A 22,109-nucleotide genomic window follows, 5' to 3' on the forward strand; every position below is an offset into this window, starting at 1 on the left:
GAAGTCAAGTTTTCATTCATTAACTGTTTTAAGATGGCAAATAGGAAGTACATTGAGAATTTAGCATTTGCTCTGCCAGTATGTTACATGGGACGATAAGGGTTGGGACTTGGAAATTGGGTAAGAGAAATGGTTATGGGCTTGAGGAAACATTTTTTACTCATTCCCACCACTGAGTTCCAAAGGAGATCATTCCAGGGGACCATCAAACCCTCACCCGACTGAGAATTTACCAACAGCCTTGGGGATAGTCGCCTCAGGCTGCCCTGGAAAGGAAGCAGGTGAGGGGTGGGTTCCCAAAAGAGCTCTCTCATGCTGTTGGATTCAAGTGTCAGAATAGTGACATTTCCAGAGCAGTCCTGGGATAAGTCAGTGGGGATGGGACTGGGGGCTTATTTAGATGTGTGTCGCCCAACTGGAACTTTCAGGAAAACAAAAGGAGGGATGGCTGTAGGAAAGGGTAATGAAATATTAGTAAAAGCATTTGGGCCTCTTAATTTCATCATAACACCTAACAGTGTTTTCCTTGATTTATGAGGATAGATATGTATGTTGTGTTCGTGAACTGTTAGCAGCAGTAGCTGTGCCTTACACATTTCCTTATTGATCTTTTAATAATGAGTCTAGGATGAAGTAATCTATACAAAGATAATGTTTCTCTTTTAACTAAAACCTACCAAATAATCCATTAGGAAATAAACTTCACCTAAAATTTCTCAAACTATTGGACTAAAGACCTAAGTATAAAAACTCAAACTGTAAAACTCTTAAAACATGGGTAAATCTTTTTAACCTGGGATTTGGCAATGGTTTTTTTTAGATATGACACCAAAAGCAAAGCAATAAAGAAAAAATACAGATAAGTTGGACTTGGTCAAAATTAAAATTTTTGTAGATCCATGAACACCATCAAGAGAGTGAAGACACAACCCACAGAATGGAAGAAAATACGTACAAATCACATATCTGATAAGGCTCTAGTATCCAGAATATATAAAGGACTCTGGCAACTCAGTAATAAAAAGAGACATAACCCAATTAAAAATGGGCAAAGGCACTGAGTAGACAGTTCTCCAAAGAAGATACAAAGATGGCCAATAAGCACATGAAAAGATGCTCAGCCTCTCTTGTCATTAAGGAAATACGTATCCACAGTGAGCCAGATGCCATTTCATATGCACTAGGATGGTGGCTATCAAAAACAGAAACAGAAACTAACGTGTTGGTGAGGGTGTGGAGAAATTAGATCCTTCATACATTGCTGGTGGGAATGTAAAATGGTATATATAGGCAGAGTGGAAAACAGTTTGGCAATTCCTCAAAAACCTAAGCATAGAATTGTCATATGAGCCGCCAGTTCAACTCCTAGTTATATACTCAAAAGAACAAAAGAATTTGAAAGGTGTTCAAACAAAAACTTGTACACAGATGTTCACAGAAGTGCTACCACAGTAGCCAAAGTGGAAACAACCAAAATGCCCACCCACTGATGAATGGGTATACAAAAGATGGTATGTCCATACGTTGGAAAATTATTCAGCCACGACAAGGAGTGAAGTACTGGTACACGCTGCCAACATGGATGAGCCTTGAAACATTATCCTAAGTGAAACCAGCCAGACATAAAAGGCCACATGTTGTGCGATTCCATTTATATGAAATGTCCAGAATAGAGACAGAAAGTAGATTAGTGGTTACCAGGGACTGGGGAGAAGGGGGATTTCTTGCTTAATGGACATGGTATCTCAGGGTGATGAAAGCCTAGGATGTCCTGCTGAATTGTGGTCAATGTCATTGAATTAAAAAGGCCAAAAGGACTGTCTCCCTGAAACCCCAGTAGACGCTTCTACCAGCCAAAGTTGATTTCGTGTCCCCACAAAGCCACGTCCTGTACTCCAGGCTGTGTAACCTGCAGTAACCACACAGCGTCTCTGGAACTCACACGGTTCCCCAGAGTCAGCTGTGACCTGAAGCCACCATTCCTCAGAGCCCTTGACATCTCCACAGCACAGGGCAGCGTGGTTACAGAGCAGGTGACTCTGGAGTATGGTACCCAGCATGCCATGTGAACATCGAGAGGATGTTTCTCCTTTGGTCTTCTGGGTTTGGTCTTCAAAGCCTAGAAACCACTAATTCTAGGCTTTGAGGACAGTGGAACTAGCAGACTTTTCCTTAAGCCATAGCAACCCTTGTATATGTATGGCAGGCCATTGTGTGCATTTGGTGGGTGAACTGGATCCATTTCTACACTTTGCTGGAGCCCAAGGTGAACAGAACTCAGACCTGCTTGTTACACCCATACTCGTAGGTGCCTGTGCGGCTTAGCATCGACGTGGTTAAAGGAGCCAGAACTCATCTCTGGGGCGTGTGCAGTGCTCCTGGCTGAGCTGTCCACGGTGCACAGTGGGGGGAGGGGAGCAGTGAGCCAGGCTGGGAGCTGTCCCCTTAAGGAAAGGAGCGTATCGATAAGTCCCAGTTTAGGCATTCCCCAGTCCAAAGTCTATTAAGTTTGGAAACTTGTGTGTTATGTTTTCTTTGAATTCATAAAGGAGGTCTGTCAGGCTTAATTTGTTTTTCCTTTGCTTTCAGGAGAATAGATCTGGAGAAACCAACAGCTGTGTGGAAGAAATAATCCGGGTAAGAATACTCTTTTACAAATTTTAGCAACTGGTTGGACACAGATCCAAATAGAAAGGAGTCATGTGGCTGCGTTGTCAAAGGGAGCCCGGTTGTTTGTTTGTTGTCCAACGTTTACCTTTCCTGAGGGTAAGCACGTGAGTTGCCTAAATGACGCTTTATAAAACAACGCTTCTTTTAAGAAGTCTACACCTCAGCCTGGTGCTTTGCATGGGCTGAGGAGGTGACACCGTGTTAAAGGGACCAGTGGAACGCCCCCATTAATCACTCTGCTGCTGAGAAGCGTCCTTTAATAATCTGCTTTTCAGCCAGGCAGGGTGGCCTTGTTATGTTTTCTCCTGAACTTAATTCAACTCAGAAGCACTCTGACAAAGAGGTGTCTCGCCATCTGAAAATGTATTTCTCTATAGTTTTGCATGTTATTACTTTGCCTGTTACTCTTGTAAGCTCGTCCTTTTCATCATCATCATCTCTAGTGCATCCCCTCCGTGAACCATTTCACACCCAGATGCACTTAGGTCAGGCTGTTCTGCTATGTTAACATAAGACCCAGTCTTATTTTACTATAAGACCGGGTCTTATATAATAATATAATATGATATGATATGATATAATATAGTGTATATTATATTATATGTAGTATATATACTATATATAGCGTGTGTGTGTATATATATATATATATATATATATATATAAAATATAGTATAGTATAATATAATTATAGTATAATATAATACCCGGTCTTATTTTACTATAAGATTGGATCTTATATAATATAAGACTGGGTCTTATATTAATTTTTGCGCCAAAAGACGCATTAGAGCTGATTGTCCAGCTAGGTCTTATTTTCAGGGAAACTGGGTATTGTATTTTATATCTATATTATCTCTATCCTGGGGCTTTGTTTCAGATTAAACAACAGATAGTGTAAAATGCTGATACTTGTATGTTTTTCCTATTTTTCTCTTTCAACATACTTTCGTGTTTGGTTCCAAATATTCGATGTTTAGGCCATCTTCCTTTGATTGATTATGGTGTTTAGGTCGACAGAACGATAATACCAGAGTACGCCAATCCCTTCTTTAGTGTTGCTATTTAAAAAAACCATAAGGCTCCTTATCCTTTCTTATCTTTCCTGAGGCTGTAGAAGAATCTGTCATTTGACCTTTCTTCTCCATATTCCAAGCAGAGCTTGAAGTTTGAATAAGAGCTTGAGTAACTCATATACCAAAGTTATATCATTTAGGTAATATAAAATTCACCTAATTAGAATAAAACTGCATGCTGCTGCCAGCACTTTAAAGCATTATTTCTTTTTTCTTAAGAGAGCTGATGGGAACCTCACACACCCCTGGCCCCTTCTTATCTCCCCATGATGCTGAGCCCTAGTACGTCCCACCGCTGGTCTGCCATTGCCACAGTGCACCTTGAATCAGGCGTGGAACTGAAGGGAAAGCCTGGACCAACCAGATAACCGACTTATGTGCAAGGTTAAGGGGAGTGGAGATGACAGCTTCATTAGATCACTGAGTTCTCGCTAATCTCCACTCTTCGTGGAGCCCATGAGGAGTGGTCTAGGACGGGAGGTACTATAGACTTGGAGGCACAGAGGTGACAGTGGTGCTGGTATTATCCAGATGAGCCTTTTCCTCTCTGTCGTCACCTGTCCTAAGGTTGCTAGTAGTAGTCGTTGGTATGCAGGGATTTCGTAGAGGATCACGTCAGTGTTCCCAGGTTTGCCTGGACTGTTTTTTCTGGCTGACCCTGCCTCACTCACAACCATCATTCTCTAAGATCATCTTCCGCTCTTTTCCTAAGCATGTCCTGTCCTCCAAACACAAGCACAGGGCCCCTTCTCAGCTACAGCCTATTGTTTCTGTTGTGTATGTGTCACACATCAGTATTCCTTCCACACTATGGCTCCTGTGTCTGTTATTTAGAGTTCACAGTTTTGTTAAGAGAATAAACGGGTGAGTGATTGAAAGAACCCTTTAAAGCAGAAGGATGAGAGTCATTCTGATAGCTCACAAACATTTCATTTGCTGTAAATCGTGGATGTACTGGTCTTTCTAGCACTGGGTTCCCATGGATAGTCTTTGTGGAGCCCGACTTTCCTTACCAGTTTCTCCCCTGTGATCGGCTGAGTGGCCAAGGTCGTCAGAGGTTCTTGTTACGTTGTAGCCATTGCATTTAAGTGGCTTTCTGTTGATGCCGAGGAAGAGCAGCATCACGAAAAATGCCTGAAAATGATAAGAATTGAGATATTCATTTAGCAAGTACTAGCATGCCCTTTCCACGTGGGAGATACTGGGAGAACAGTAGTGGGCCAGACAGACGTGACCCCTTGCCCTCTTGGAGCTGACAATGTGCCGGAAGAGATAGACACTAACATTTGAAAAATCGTATAAACAAATGTATAATTTTGTTTGTAATCTCAGGGTTTTATGAGAGCTTGCTGTAGGGTTCATGACCTAGTTTGGGGTCAAGAACAGTTTCCCTGAGGAAGGGACATTTGAACTATATTTGGAGGATGAATAGGAAATCAACCGAGGGAGAAGACAGGTGAGGGTTCCAAGCAGGGGAAATAGAAGAGTTTGGCTTGTTAGAGACCCAGAAAGGACAGAGAAAGCCAGAGAGGCTAGAGAATAGGTGGATAAAGCTAGGCAGCAGAAGCCGAATATGCTGTGCCTTCTCGGCCATGTTCCAGATCCCGTAAGCCCAGGGAGCCCGTGAAGGATTTGACCAGTGAGGAGCGGGGTCAGATTGGCAATTGCAGTGCACAGCTCTGGCTGCTATGGAGAGTGGATTGAGGGAAAGAGGGAAGAAGAATGAGGAGCAGGAGGCTGTTGCCTACGTCCAGATGAGAGATGCTTTATGGGATGCTCACAGACAGGGGAACATGGAGGGGAATACTGCTGTGGAGGGTGGGAGGGGAGAGATCAGAAATTCGTTTTTAGACATGTAGAGTTTGAAGTACCTTTGAGACATTCCAGTAACTTGGAGAATGTAAATGAACATCCATACGTGGGTCTGGAGCTCAGAACAGAGTTTTGAGCTGCAAGCCAACATTTTGAATTAATTAACATGTTGGTAATAAAACCATAGAAATTAGTAAGTTTGCCTAGAAAGAGATTAGACACTGAGAGCAGGAGAAGTCTTAATTTCATCATTTAAAAGCCAGCAAAAGGAAAATCCACTGGACGTGAGAGGGAGTGACTAGAGAAGCTGAGGGAAAATTATGACAGTGAAAAGTCATAGAATCCGTGGAAAGAGAGTTTCAAGCTCTCACGAGTTTCAGACAGTCCTCAGAATTTCTGAGAGAACAAGAGAGACGGGGATCGAAAACCACCCAGTGGATTGGACCACAGAGAGGTCACTGGTGACTTACTTGAGTGCTGGTTCTGTGGAGGAGACTGGGCGGAAGCCAGACTTGAGGAAATGGAGTCACTGAGTTCAGAGACCTCGAGGAGTGTGAGGAAAGGTCATGGGTCCCATTTAGGTCCCTTTTTGTTTGCAGTAAATACTACATACACTAACAACTACCAAATGATAAAGAGCTAACATTTATGATGCATGAGACACTTAAGTTCCTTGCATGTGTTAAGGCACTGAGCCATCACAGCCGCCCCGGGGGGCAGGCACTCTTAACATCCCCATTTCATAGAGGAAGAAACTGAGGCAAGAAGTTAAACACAACTTGTCCAAGGTCACAGAGTTGGTAAGAGGTAGAGCTGGGATTTTAACAAACACCATCTGGGAGCAGCACCCTTTGTCTCTAACGACTATGCTGTTTTGTTAAATTAGGGGTCCTTCTCCCCCAGCCCCACTCATTAATGGATCCACTGAGGCATTTTGCTGTGAATAGGAGATTTCCCGTTTCCATGTGTTTATGATTTGGAAGCGCCTGGTCATGCATTTGTGCACTTGAACTCAAAGAGTTTTTATGGCTAGCGTTACCAACCTCACCTGAAACTTCTTTTTCTCTCCCGTCTCTTAGTTTTGCTGAGGTGACTGTTTTCAAGTCATTTGAATATTACATTATGTTCTCAGGTGTAATTGTTTTTTATTCTTACTCGGAGAATTTTGATCCTGGGACCTAATAAATCTGTGTATTATTGCAAAATTCACTTAACCGAGGGAGAAATTATAACTGAGTTCTGTGAAGATGGGCGATTAGGGCTGGAAGCCCTCACAGCTGACATATGTTTATAACAGACAGCTTTCTAAGTTACACAATATTTCATCCTTAAAGTTCCAGCACTGTAGTACTTAGGTGCTTTTCGTAGCATTATCCATTAACGTAGAACGGCATTAACATTTGTTCAGCAAATAAAATCCATTTACAACTTAATGGGGTTGTGCAGGGCTGGAATCCAGGATGCACACATTTTATGCAAGACAGCTTTCGATGGCAGTTTTGTTGAGGGGCAGCACGCATGCCAGAGCCTGGCTTTGTGATAAGAGACCAGGGCTTGAGATTCTGGTTTGGACTTAAGGGACAAATTTAGAGAAAATGTCTGTGCAACATCTCAGCAAATTACCTTCTTGGCTTTCATCTTTACTTACTAAGTTAATGCCAATGTCCTGTGAAATATTCATAGTGAATCCGTATCTATATAGCCTTGCATTTCTGTTTATGTGAAGGGGGTAACTGGTACTTGTTTAAATCCTAGCGACCCAAACCAGGTTCCTGGCACTGTAATTGAATGGACTTCCAGCAGATAAAGGGAACTCCTTTTCCTCGGTTTTCTAGAAACTAAGGAGCCTCCTGGGCAAGAGTCCAGTATGATCGTGGGAGACCTGGGAGTGAGGAGAGAATTGAGAGCCCTGTCACGTAAAATGCACGTCACTGTGCCCCCCCACCCCCCGCCACATGTTCAGACCCTGGATGGTGAGTCAAGGGGAACCATGTGCTTAAATGTCTGCTCCTTAACCCAAGTGAAAATACGTTAGCCACTCTAGAGAAACGAGAGAACAAAGAGTGCACTTGTTTTAAGTGACCTATTTGGGACATTTGCAGAGCTGGACCTAGGTCAAATCTCCCCTGCTTCAAACCAGACAGGCTTCTTCTAGCTCCTACTCATGTCTTTATAAATTACTGTATTTTGCCGTGAATAATGCACACTTTTTTGCCTAAATTTGTGAGGGAAAAATAAGGATGTGCATTATATATGGGTAGTACTAATTCTGTGTCTATATAAATGTTTTTAATTCTTTTATTTATGCCTGTGAGTTCAAAGTGGAACTCTAGAAATCAGTAACGATATTTGGAATATGGTAATCAGGTTTGTTGAATTTACAATGAACTTGCAATGACGAAGAGTTCTTGGCCTTCTATGATGTGTAAACATTGTAAATTTGTTACTGGTGCATAAAATTTCATGTAACTTGTATCTGTTCTTATGTTTTGTAATTATTTGTTACATAAAATTTCTTGTACCATAATATGTTAAAAAAACAAATGCTGAAATTCCTTTATAATACAAAAAAGACAAGTGCCTAAATGTAAACAAAAACTTGAATTAAAAAATTAAAACAAGAGACTTTTTTCCCTGAAAGTTTGGGCCAAAAATGTGGGTGTGCATTATACACGTCAAAATGTGGTATGTCATTTGCTTCAAACTGTAGATTTTCCTCGTCACAAAACCAAGCCCATAAGTGGCAAAGTCAATCCGGGTGTAACTGTAGAGGAACCCTGTTAATACAGCCCATTACCTGTTGTAGTAAAGTAAAATCAAGGCAAAAGTCAACAGGATGTCAGCCTCGAGAAATTCACCGAGCAAAACCGGCGTGTCTTATCCAAGATAAATTAGCTTCGCTTGGTAGTGTTTTCTTTTGATTTTTCTTTTTTTTATTTTTTAATAGATGTTATTATCCTTGTCCTTTTGGCTGAAACCAAAATCCTCACTTAAATGGCTCCACTTCTGCCTGCCAAAGGCGTCCTGGGGCCTGTGAGCGTGTCCAACGGTCAGCACTGACGTTTCTGGGTGTTTGGCCGCACTCTGCAGACTTTCTCATGACTCCGAGGTGTTCACTTCCTCACAGACATGGCACAGAAGGTGACTGTCATGCGGTATCTGGCCTGAGACGAGAGGTTTTGGGGAGATGGCCAAAGGAACCCCAGAGGTCTGGAAGCCTCTGTTGGAGTGACTGGCTTTGCCTTTCGATATTTCTCTCATTGTAACGTGTACATTAGAAATCAGAAAGGCGTTTACACAGCCACGGGGATAGAGACCAAGGGAATGTTAGCAGCCTGAGTGCCTGAAGGTCTCAATATCTTGTCATGAGAGTCAGTATTTTAAACTGGAAGAAAGGAAGAGGTTCGCAAAAATAATGTTGACAAAAGCCGGATGCCACCGGATACCATGGAAGCCAACGGAGCTGTGTGCCTCCAGCCTCCTACTACACCCAGGATGGCAAAAATGAGAGGTGCGAGGCAAGTGTGTTGGTTAGACAGGTGGCGTGATGTCCACGATACAGCTTCACAGGTTCTCGAGAAGATACTGGGAGAACTTCAGCACTACATTAAGGACTGAGGCATTCCACTCACGTGCTTTGTTACGTTTTCTATTGCTCCGGCCTCGGAAGGTGCATCAACAGAACAGAGAAGTGGTAAGATTGATTGTAACTTAAAAAGAGTAGATTTACTCAGCGCCTTCGAACTCCTGCCAGGCACGCAGGAGGGTCTCAGCCTGTGCTTATGGGGGACGAGTGAGTCAGAGAGAGAACGTCGGGGACAAAACAATGTAGACGCTCTCCTCAATGCCAGTCCTCCTTAGAAAGGTGGTTTGCAGAGCCCAGCCCAGCAACACGAAAGTGCAGAAGGGCAGGACAGAAATGGACAGATGGCACCTTACTGGCACAGAGCACACGTGGTCCACTGGACAACACAGTGTCATCCATTTATTCTCCTCAGGTTTCCACAGGAACATTGTAGTAGTTTCTTGTCTATATTTCAGGTAGTCTTCATTTTCAGAAAAATAAGTGCTTAAACTCGGATCATGTAGAAGAAAAAAATGCAAATTCTTTATCAATAAATGAGGCTTACCATTTACAGTATTGTTTTTATTTTAGTAGAGAGAGTTGAAAATATTCATACATGTAAAATGAGAATATCTGGTAATACTTTCAAATGTATGAGTTCCCCAAAGATATACTTAATTTTTTAATTTTTTTCTTCAAATTTATTTTTCAATTACAATTAACATCCAATATTGTATTAGTTTCAGGTGTACAACATAGTGGTTAGACCTTGATATAATTCGCAAAGTGTTCCCCCCCGGTAAGTCTAGTACCCACCTGACACCATACACAGCTATTACAATATTATTGACTGTATTCCCTGTGCTGTGCTTTATATCCCCAGGACTATTTTGTAACTGCCAGTTTGTATGTCTTAATCTCTTCCCCTTTTCCACCCATCCATTGGTTCTCTGTAATGACTTTAATTCTGTTTTTGTTCATTTGATTTTTAGATTCCACGTATAAGTGAAGTCATATGATATTTGTCTTTTTCTGTCTAAGTTGTTTCACTTAGCATAATACCCTCTAGGTCCATTCAGGTTGTGGCAATTGGCAAGATTTATTCTTTTTTATGGCAGACTAATATATTTTTGTATATATGTACCACCTCTTCTTTGTCTATTCATCTATCAATGGACACATATTGCTTCCATATCTTGGCTATTGTAAATAATGCTGCAGTGAACATGAGGTTGCATATATCTTTTTGAATTAGTTTTCATTTTCTTTGCATAAATACCCAGAAGTGGAATGGCTAGATTATATAGAAATTCTATTTTCAATTTGGGGGGGATCCTCCATACTGTTTTCTATAGTGGCCAAAACAATTTGCAATCCCACCAACAGTGCACAGGGTTCCCTTTTCTCCACATCCTCTCCCAAACTTGTTTGTTGATTTATTGATGATAGCTATTCTTACAGGTGTGAGGTGATATCTCATTGTGGTTTTAATTTGCATTTCTCTGATGATTAGTGACATTGACCCTTTTTTCATATATCTATTGGCCATCTGTATGTTCTCTTTGGAGGAGTGTCTATGCAGGTCCTCTGCCCATTTTTTATTCAGATGGTTTGTTTTTCTAGTGTGAAGGTGTATGAGTTCTTTGTATTTTTTGAATATTAACCCCTTATCAGATTTATCATTGGCAAATATCTTCTCCCACTTAGTATCTTGTCTTTTCCTTTGGTTGATGGTTTCCTTTGCTGTGCAAAAACGTTTTAGTTTGCAGTAATCCCATTTGTTTATTTTTTTCTTTTGTTTCCCTTTCCCAAGGAGACATATCAAAAAATATATATATATATTACTAACAACAATGTCAGAGCATTTACTGCCTGTTTTCTTCTAGGAGTTTATGGTTTCAGGTCTTACATTTAAGTTGATGGTATAAGAAAATGGTCTAGTTTAATTTTTTCCCCATTATCTGTCCAGTTTTCCCAGCACCATTTATTGAAGAGTCTGTCCTTAACCCATTGTATATTCCTGTCTCCTTTGTCATAGATTAATTGACCATATAAACATGTGCTTATTTCTGGGCTCTCCATTCTGTTCCACTGATCGATGTGTCTGTTTCCATGCCAGTACCTTGCTGTTTTGATTACTATAGCCTTGTAGAGTAATTTGATATCAGCTCTTGTGATCCCTCTAACTTTGTTCTTCTTTCTCGAGATTGCTTTGGTTATTCAGAGTCTTTCGTGGTTCCATATACATTTTAGAATTTCTTCTATTTCTGTGAAAAATGCCATATGATCTCTTGGTGGGCACTCGATGCTGCTAACCACAGGCTCATACCTTGTCATCTGACACTGCACCTCCTGGGGCTGTCCCCACTTGGGGGGCACTTCATCAGGTCTCCCTCTCCCAGTAATTCTCCCTGAGATTTTGGGCTTGGCTCTCTTCTCCTCTCATAGGCTAGTTTCCCGGTGACTGTTAACAACTGTGCCGTGAGGGGTCTCAAGGGTGTGTCACGAGCCCAGCTCTGTTTCCTGACTTTCACTCTCCGGTATCCAGCTGTCCCCCCACTGCTCCACTTAGTGTGTCATGGACACCTCCTCCCGAAGGTCACCTCGCCCCTCCCCGGCCCTCCCTCCAGCGTGGATTGTCCTCATCACACGGCTGCTCAGGCCTGAGACTCGTCTTCTCCTCACCCTCACCACATTCAGTTCCTTACCAGATCCGTCAGTTCCGTCTCCCAAACCTCCCTCAATGCACCCACTTCTCTCCCTCCCCGTGCCACTCTCCTTGTTCAGCTCACCATCCTTGCCCACATAGATTATTCCGGGCACCTCCTGTCTGGCTTCCAGCCTACTCTCTGCCTCCAGCAAGCTCTCTACCATGCAAGCTGTATCAGCTTTCCAAAGCATGTTTACTTAAAACATTTCAGTGACTCGCCTGGGCTCAGGGTAGAGTCACATTCCTGGATGTGTCTGCAGAGGCCACACATGCGCCAGCCCTGCCTGTTGTTCCAGCCTCGTCTTTCGCCACTGCCCACTCATGCTTCATACCTCACTTCTAGAAGCATGGTGCCACTGCACCCTCCCTCACCTCTGGTCTTAACTCACGTTCTCCTTATCCCCAAAACACGCTCTGCCTACCCCAGCCCCCACATTCGGCTGTTTCCTGCTTATCTGCCAAGCCTCACTTGAAATGTCACACCTTCCCTCCAGGAAGTCTTTCTGGTTCCCAAAGTCTGACTTACGTGCTTCTGTTCTGTGTTTCCCAGGCACCCTTTATTCTCATTTCATTTCTTACATTGAGTCGTAGTGGTCTTTCTGACCCACATTAAGCTGTTACCGTCTATCTCCAGGAGCTAGCAAAACGCCTGGCACATAATAGATGTTTTACAAATACTGAATAAGTGGATGAATAATAACGAATGAATGACTTTGACCTTTTGCTCAATGTCTGTTTCTCCTCTCCAGTCTGTTGTCCTTCTAATCCTCCAACAAAAAAACTTTCAGGGGTTGTCCGCTTAAAATATCAGCCTCTAAGGACTGCCAAGGCTGGCGTGTTACCCGAGGGCATGAGAACACATTAGCAGTTAGCACAAGTGCGAGAAGGATCGATTCCACCTCCCAACTCCCGAGGGTTGGAAGTGAAAAGGAGTCCGGCAGCTACTGCTGGTGGACACGTCGGGAAACTCAGAGCCTTTGTGTCGGCCACTTGCGTTCTGATTATATTTCATGAGCCTGACTTTTTCATTTTGATAGATACTGAGTGTAATGCACAAGTTGAAGAAATCAAGATAATAAATTTCTAGAGATAATTTGGTTAATTACCATGTTGCTGCTACTAGTAGAATTAAGGGCTGGAAGTCAAAGCTATTTCCCATGCTCATAGGTTCTGTGTAAAGCAGTTCTTGAAACAATGTTACTGACTGTATTCCCTATGATGTACTTACATCCCCCTGACTATTTTCTAACTGCCAATGTCTACTTAAACCCTTCACCTTTTTCACCCAGTCCCCCCCAATCCTCCCATCTGGCAACCATCAGTTTGTTTTCCGTATCAATGAGTCTATTCTGTTTTCTTTGTTCCTTTATTCTATGTGGTATTTGTGGTATTCTATATGGTATTTGTCTTTCTCTGTTGGACTTATTTCACTTAGCATACTACACTCTAGGTCCATCAATGTTGTCGCAAATGGTAAGATTTCATTCCTTTTTACGGCTCAGTAATATTCCCTGGTATATATGTACCACATCTTCTTTATTCAGTGGTTTATTACAGGGAACTTAGGTTGCTTCCATATCTTCACTATTGTAAATAATGCTGCAGTGAACATTGAGGTGCATATATCTTTTCAAATTAGTGTTTTGGATTTCTTCAGATAAATACCCAAAAGTGGAATTGCTGCGTCATAAAGTAGTTCTATTCTTAATGTTTTGAGGAACCTCCATTCTGTTTTCCATGGTTGCTGCACCAATTTGCAATCCCACCAACAGTGCATGGAGGTTCCCTTTTCTCCACATCCTCACAAACAATTGTTCTTTGTTGATTTATTGATGATAGCTATTCTGACACGAGTGAGGTTTTTATCTCATTGTGGTTTTTATTTGCATTTCTCTCATGATGAGTGATGTTGAGCATCTTTTTATATGTCTATTGGCCATCTGTGTGTCCTCTTTGGAGAAATGTCTATTCACATCCTCTGCCAATTTTTTAATTGGATTGTTTGTTTTGCTGATGTTGAGTTGTATGCATTCTTTTAAATTTTGGATATTAACCCTTTATTGGATATATCATTGGCAAATATCTTCTCCTTTAAATAGGTTGTTTTTTTATTTTGTTGATGTTTTTCTTCACTGTGCTAAAACTTTTTAGTTTGATGTAGTCCCATTTGTTTACGTTTTCTTTTGTTTCCCTTGCCCAAGGAGATATGTCAGAAAAAATATTACTCAAAGCAATGTCAGAGTTTATGCTTGTTTTTTCCAGGAGTTTTATGGTTTTGGGTTTTACATTTAAGTCTTTAATTCATTTTGAATTTGTTCTTTGATATGGTATAAGAAGTGATTGGGTTTCATTTTTTTGCATGTGTCTGTCCAGTTTTCCCAACATCATTTATTTGAAGAGACTGTCTTTAACCCATTGTGTATTCTTGCCTCCATTTTCATAGATTAAATGACCATATACGTGTGGGTTTATTTCTGGGCTTTATTCTGTTCCATCGGTCTATATGCCTGCTTTTATGCAAGTACCATGCTGTTTTGATTACTATAGCCTTGTAGTGTAGTTTGATATCAGGAAGTATGATACCTCCAACTTTGTTCTTCTTTATCAAGATTGCTTTGGCTATTTGGGGGCCTTTTGTAGTTACATATACATTTTAAGATGATTTGTTCTAGTCCTCTGAAAAATGCCATTGGTATTTTGATAGGGCTTGCATTGAATCTATAGATTGCTTTGGGTAGCATGGACATTTTAATGATGTTAATTATTCCTATCCATGAGCATAGTATATGCTTCCATTTATTTGTATCTTCTTCAATTTCTTTCTTCAGTGTTTTATAATCTTCCAACTACAGGTTTTTTACCTCCTTGTTTAAATTTATTCCTAAGTATTTTTTGATGTAATTATAAATGGGATTGTTTTCTTAATTTCTCTTTCTGATAGTTCATTATTGGTGTGTAAAAATGCAACTGATTTATGAATATTAATTTTGTATCCTGCTACTTTACTGAATACAATTATCAGTTCTAATAGTTTTTTGGTTGAGTCTTTAGGATTCTATCTATATTGTATCATGTCATCTGCAAATAGTGACAGTTTTACTTCTTGCTTTCAATTTGGATGCCTTTTATTTATTTTTCTTGTCTGATTGCTGTGGCTAGGACTTCCGAATCTATGTTGAATAAAAGTGATGAAAGTGGGCATCCTTATCTTGTTCCAGATATTAATGAAAATACTTTTAACTTTTCCTCATTGAATTGAATATGATTTTAGCTGTGAGTTTGTCATATATGGCCTTTATTATGTTGAACTTTGTTCCCTATATTACGACGTTGCTGAGAATTTTTATTATAAATGGATGCTGGATATTGTCAAATGCTTTTTCTGCATCTATTGATATGATCATATGATTTTTATCCTTCATTTTGTTTATGTGGTGTATCACATTGATTGATTTGTAGATATTGAACCAACCTTGCATCACAGGAGTAAATCCTTGGTCATGGTGTATGATCTTTCTAATTATTGCTAAATTCATTTTGCTAATAATTTGTTGACGATTGTTGCATCTATGTTTATCAGGGTTATTGGCCTATAATTTTTTTTTTTTTGTAATGTCTCTATCTTGTTTGGAATCAGGGTAATGCTGGTCTCATAAAATAAATTAGTTTGGGAGCCTTCCCTCCTCATGAATTTTTTTTTGGAATAGTTTCAGAAGGATATGTGTTAATTTTTCTTTGAATGTCTGATAAATTCACCTGTGAAGCCATCCAGTAATTGACTTCTAATTTCATACCACTGTGCTCGGAGAAGACACCTGATATGATTTCAGTCTTCTTAAATTTATTGATGGACTTGAAGGGAAAGATCGACAGTAATACAGTCATAGTAGGGGGCTTTAACACCCCATTGACATCAATGGATAGATCTTCCACCCAAAATCAACAAGGAAAGAGTGGCCTTAAATGATACATTAGACCAAATGGATTTACTTGATATTTTTAGAGCATTTCACCCCAAAGCAGCAGAATATACATTCTTTTCAAGTGCATATAGAACATTTTTCAAGAAAGACCACATGTGTGACCACAAAACAAGGCTTAATAAATTTAAGAAGATTGAAATCTTGTCAAGTGTCTTTTCTGACCAGAAATCAATTGGAAGGAAAAAAACTGAAAAACACACAAACACCTGGAGGCTAAATGACATGCTATTAAACAATGAATGAGTCAACAGTGAGATCAAGGAAGGAATCAAAATATACCTTGAGACAAATGAAAATGAAAACACAATGACCCCAAATCTATGGGACATGGAGAAAGAAAACCTGCCACAATGCAATGAGGATGATACTGCACAGAAAAGAGAGAGAGAGAGGGAGAGAGAGAGAGAGAACAGGTTCTCTCCAGACTGTGAGATAAAGACCTCTCCCCTGGTCTGCATCATAAACATTTATTATTCTGACTTTTTAACTTCCATCTCCTTTTTTTTTCACTGACGTCTGTTACTACCCCCTCCACACATACCCTAACCTCAAACTCTGGAAAAAGGCAAGAAATGAACATCGAGTTCTTTGTGAGTTTCGCTAGTTATTGTCTGCAATGAGGAGCCCACTGTGCTATGAATAAAAACCCAAAAGCAAATTTCCTAACATGTTTAAAACAGTGTCAGTGGTGGGGGAGGAGGGGTCATCAAAACTGGAAAATCATCAGCAACCCTTGGATAGTTGAAATGATTAATCACTTCAGCACAAAAGAACACAAAAGGAGATTTGTTAAGAATAAGCACGGGACAGAGTGCCTGCTCCAGGGGGGACATGCTTATCTGCTTAATAATGTATTTCTAAAGTGAACGCCACATCAAAAGCAAAGCACATGCAAATGGAGGAAAATGAAAAGAAAAGACAGTGAGCAAAATGTTTGGTGAATTAGAACAAATGTTTAGGAAATCAGATCAGCAATAATTTTGGTTTGAGCCTTTAAAAAATGTGTTCCTTCACCCCACCCTACCCTCCACCCCCCAGTGTCTTAGCAGCACTGGGAAAACTCTGAGTTCCCCACAGAATGTGCGTTGGACCTTTTATCACTAAAAATGATCAAGAGCCAATCAAGTCAACAGTGCAGAAGAGCTTCCCTTTTTTTGAGGTCAAAGGATATGAACAGCCTCCTTGAACTAGAGCAAACTCCATGACTTAACGCAACAGAAACAACAATGACGGCATCACATGGCACATATTCATGGCTTACTGTGCTCTTCACATCTTTTAGCTCTCTCACTAACCCTGTATGGTATCATCCCCACCTTACAGAAAATGAACTTGAGATGTAAAGAGGTTAACCCAGCAATTAAGAGACATGGTTATGGTTTAAACTCAGGTCTCCCAGACTCCAGAGCCCAAGTTATAAACACAATACAGTGTGATTTTTTTTTTTTAATCTGAATCTATTCAAAATGGAAGATTGAGCAAATTCTTCTTGTGGGGATGCATCAAGACTCTTGTATTTGTACCACCTCTTTCTCACAGCCCTGAAGAAATGAGGGAATGCATCTATGGCTGTGTTTGCTGCTTCCATAGGAAGAAGCTGCAAAGGGTTTGTGAAGAGTTAGACTGAGGATTGATGTCCGCAGTGTGCCACAAGGGGTGCACAGTGAGCACAGAAATACCTTTGACAGTTCCTTACAAATTGATCTCGAGTGGCACTCATGTGTAACCTAGTTACTGAGGACTACATATTGAAACGCTGGGTGTTTTTGTATCAGCATGTGCTATGCTGCTTTCCATGGAGCTCTGGGTTACTACCCCTCCTGGTGGAGGCCTCCTGCTAGTATTAGCCCTAGTAAAAGGCAACAAGTCAACGCTGTCCTCGTCCCCAGGAGAGTTGCAGGGCAAGATGGAAAGTCAAGAGACACCAAGAGTTAGTTCTGGGGGCAGAAGCCACAGCACCCCTGATGGCATGGGTGTGTTTCCACGGGAACTTGAGCTTTTGCCTCCGACACGCCTGTGTTCAACACCACTTCTGCATTGACTGGCTGGGTGACACTGAGCCAGTAGAGATTTCCATACAGTGCACATTTTGCCAAGAAAAAAGCGATTGTTCTCACCCATTATTTGATATGGATGTAACATCTATTACTGGATAAATTTGTGAATACACATATCGTGGTGAGTCACCATGTCTAACAAAATGTTTTTGTTCATCAAATGGAGTCTGGAGTTAAACCAATTTTCTAAGTCTGCGATCGAAATAAACATTTTATTTTGGAACTGGTGACTATATTTGCTGCTATTATTCTTGTTAGGGTAATCGAGTGTTTTCAAATTCCTTCGAGATGAGGTTCACTTAAAGAAATCTCAGTCTATAAAATCTAGTGGTAGGATATGTGTAAGATTATCTTTATTGCTAAGAAACAATTGCTTTGCTAAAGGATTCCTAGCTATATATAGGAAAGGGTTAACCTAGGATTAATAGCAGACTCTCCTAAAGACTCTCGATATCTGCTTACAGTTTCTTTAAAATGTAGCATTAGTAGAAAAAACAAAACTTAGCATTAAAAGAAAAACCAAAAGCTTAGCCTTAATAGAAAAACCAAAATAGCTATCACTTTGAGTTTGATTGACAAACAGTAATAAAATATAAAGACAGAACTTCCTTAGAATAAAAATGAAAGCCACCAGGACATTATAAATCACTTTACAAAAATATAGTTTTTTGTACAAATGTTCTGGTACACGTACTAAGTGGCTGCAAGGGGAATAAATGCAGACTACACCCCCTGGTGGAACATTTGTTTGATAGGTTGTTGATAGCTTTTTATCTCTTTAAGAATAAAGTGCTTATTTAATTTCTTTGCCTTCTTAGTTGATTGTAAAACTATGTTCATTTATGTCAGCTTATGCCTATAAGTTGCCTTTATAAGTATGTGGTTATACTAAATATGCCTAATTATGAATCAGATTACCCAGGCAAAGTAATTTTTATGATACATGTTGTAATCTACAGTGTTTCTAAAGGCTCCTCTTGAGAGCTCACGAAGGATTAAAATTCATGCATAACTTCTAACTTACAGCAGTATTTTCACATCAAAACAAACTTGGTGGATTGCTTGAAATAGCCCTCTTGCTTATTGGCTAATGACATGGAACTCTCCTACTTCAATATAAATCCTTTCTACACGAAGACTTATGCAACTGAAGAGAGCAATGTAAAACTCAGAAGTCTACTTGGACTTGAAAGGACAATGAATTAAAATAGTGGAGGTCTTCACAAAGCTTGTTGACAAAATCCTCAGCCTTCACGCAGACCCTTAAAAAAAGACACAGGAAGGGAAGTGGAAAGACATTCCTATACCATGTATGAAGGATTACCTATTTCTTTTCAATATTGTAATTTTTATTGATGTGCAGATTTAATTTCAATTAGAATGAGATTGCCTTCATTTCTGTATGATTTTATAGCACCCAGAAATAATCTCAATAAGTACTCGAATGATTTATTGAAAATCTAACTTCTTGAGAAAACTTACTCATTCCATATTTAAAGATATCTTATATACTTTCAAATATGGGACATAGTACTTGTTAAATTGTATTCAGTGCCTGAAGGTATTACTATTTTTCTAAAAAGCTGGTGATTTCTAAGGTCCAGAAATGAATGAGAGCTGTAATTTTACATATGGAAAATTCATGTCTTCATAGGAACTCAAAGACACTTAAAATTATAAACTTTGTTTTTGCCTCTGATAGTAATCTACTCGTGACTGAATTGGCAGTTTATAATGATACCTATGATTACTTGAAAATGAAGAATTGGCATGCTTATTCAGCATAGTAAATAGTGAGTTTTCTAAATGACTTTCTTCTCTGCCTGGACACCTATCACGTGCTTCACCCAGGCTGGTTGTGTAGCTCAAAGGGGATTAGGGATGGCACACAACTTGGTAAAGTGCTACTCACAGCAGTGTTCCAGCTCAGAGCTACAGAAGGTAGACAGCTGGAAAGAGCATTGCTTACACGCTTACAGCAGGGAAAAAGCTGGAGAAACAGCAAATTGACTACGTCTATTAAACCCATGAAGTCACAGGGCAACCAATTAACCTGAAATATGAAGAGAGACAGGCACCTTCTGGAAGAAACAAGACCTGAGCATTTGCTTATAATGGGGCACCACCCACTGCCACATCAGCCAGTGAGAAGATTCCGCAAGAAACTTGTAATGAATCGCTAAAGGCGAATGTGCGCTCACAGGAGGGCACCGCATCCAGGGAGGTTCACACTGTGTTTCAGGCTTTTCCTCCACCAGGTGCTCACAGGGAAGGCCTGGGAGCGAGTGTGCTGACAGGCCTCCACTGTGGTGTTGGCTTGGGAAGGGAATAGCAGCCTGTGCTGAACCTTGCCCAGACCCGTCTCTTCTCTCTCTCCTACTGATACAAAGTCTTCATCTGCAGGACGGAGGCACAGAACTGCAGCCTGGACGCACCAGTGGATCCCCTACAGCTGGGGGAGGGGAAGGGCACGCACCGCCAAAACTCAACTCAAACCCATCTCCCCTGTCATTTCTAAGAAACAAAAGCCTTAATTCTTGGTGGGAAGGGCAACCAAAAGGCATCCTGACATCCCTGGGAAACCCGTTGTACCTGGGGGAGGAGAACAGGAGAAAAGGTAAAGCTCTCTCCTTGGAAAAGGGGCAGGAATGTGTGCTACCCGACATCCCATCACACCTGGAGGAAGAACACACCACCCACACTTGTGTTCACTCGTGCCTACCTAAAACCAAGGCTTAATCAGAACTGCACAGACCGTCTTACCTCCCCAGCACTCCAACCACCACACTAATGAGCATTGACTAAATACAACAGTGGGATACAACCAGGGGAGCTGTACAAAGAGAAGACCCAAAGCCAAGTGAGGAGACACATAGCCAAACAGAGCGCAAACATCACAACCAGCCCCACCTCCTGACTCAGACAAACACAAACCTCCACTGTAAAGAAGGGGAGGTGTTCTCATCTCCAAGCATAGAACATACTTACTTCAGAATCTGTGGTTCTATACAGTATATTTGGCTTTCAACACAAACTTTTGAGACATATAAAAAGAAGCAAGCAAGAAACACAGTCTAAAGGGACAGAGCAATCATTGGAATCAGGTATGACACGGATATTAGAACTATCAGACAGGAAACTTAAATTGCTACAATTAATATATTAATGGCTCTGAAAGATAAAGGCAGGCAGCACATAAAATCATATAGGTAATTTTACTAGGGAGATAAAAACTAGAAGAGAGGGCCAAGTGAAAAACTTTTGAGAAATGAAAAACAGAGAGAGATGCAGAATGCCTGTAATGAGTTTATCAGTAGACTGCACACAGCTGAGGAAAGAATCCATGAGCCTGAAGATAAGTCAACAGAAGTTACTCAAACTGAAAACAGAGAGAAAAATGTGAAGGGTGGAAAAATGAATAGAGCATCCAAGACATGTAGGACAATATCAGGTGGTCAAATATTTGTGTAACTGGAATCCCCAAAGGAGAAAAAAAAAACAATGGGGCAGAAGAAATAATGCCCAAGAATTTTCCAAAATTAGTGACAGACACCAAACCACATGTCCTAGAAGCTCAAGCTCAGAGCATACCCAGCAAGCTAAATACACAAACACGTGCACAAGCACCCACATACACCCCAAAATGTATGTAATAATCAAACTGAAAACCAAAGACAGAAAATCTTGAAGTCAGCCAGAAAAAACAAGACATTACCAACAGAGGAACCTAAATAAGGATGGCAGCAGACTTCTCTTCAGTAACCGGGCAGGCAGTAAGACAATGGAGGGACATCTTTAAAGTGCTAAAAGAAAAAAAAAAAGTCAACCCAGAATTCTTAGCAAAAATATTCTTCAAAAGTTCAAGAGAAATAAAAGGGTTTCAGACAAACAAAAACGGAGGGAATTCATTACTCACAGGCCTACTTCACGAGAAACATTAAAGGAAGTTCTTGAGGCAGAAGGAATGTGATGTAGTCAGAAACTCAGATCTATATATGCAGAAATAATAGTGTTAGAAGTGGAATAAATAACAGTGAAACAGCCTCACAGCAAGGAAATGCAGAAGCCAGGAGCCAGGCCTTGTGCTCAATTCTTCTGTTTACTCCTTATTACACATTATTTAATGGAGATGGAGTTTCACTTGAGAAAGTTGTGTGGATGGATGACAGCAATGGTTACACAACAGTGCGAATGTACCTAATGCCACTGAACTGTACAGTTAAAACTGGTTAAAAT

At 40.6% G+C, this 22,109-nt stretch overlaps 1 protein-coding gene across 6 annotated transcripts in view; it reads left to right on the forward strand.

Moving 5' to 3' along the window:
* Nucleotides 1-22,109, forward strand: part of AFF3 (ALF transcription elongation factor 3) — a 538,469-nt gene that overhangs the window by 285,693 nt on the left and 230,667 nt on the right. For all 6 annotated transcript variants that reach the window (XM_033124714.1, XM_033124718.1, XM_033124715.1 and 3 more), the window contains one exon: nt 2,590-2,637. In XM_033124714.1, coding sequence (XP_032980605.1) covers nt 2,590-2,637 — 48 coding nt within the window. The remainder of the gene's footprint in view (nt 1-2,589; nt 2,638-22,109) is intronic.

Source organism: Rhinolophus ferrumequinum, chromosome 13 (assembly GCF_004115265.2).
Source record: "Rhinolophus ferrumequinum isolate MPI-CBG mRhiFer1 chromosome 13, mRhiFer1_v1.p, whole genome shotgun sequence".
Taxonomy (NCBI): domain Eukaryota; kingdom Metazoa; phylum Chordata; class Mammalia; order Chiroptera; family Rhinolophidae; genus Rhinolophus; species Rhinolophus ferrumequinum.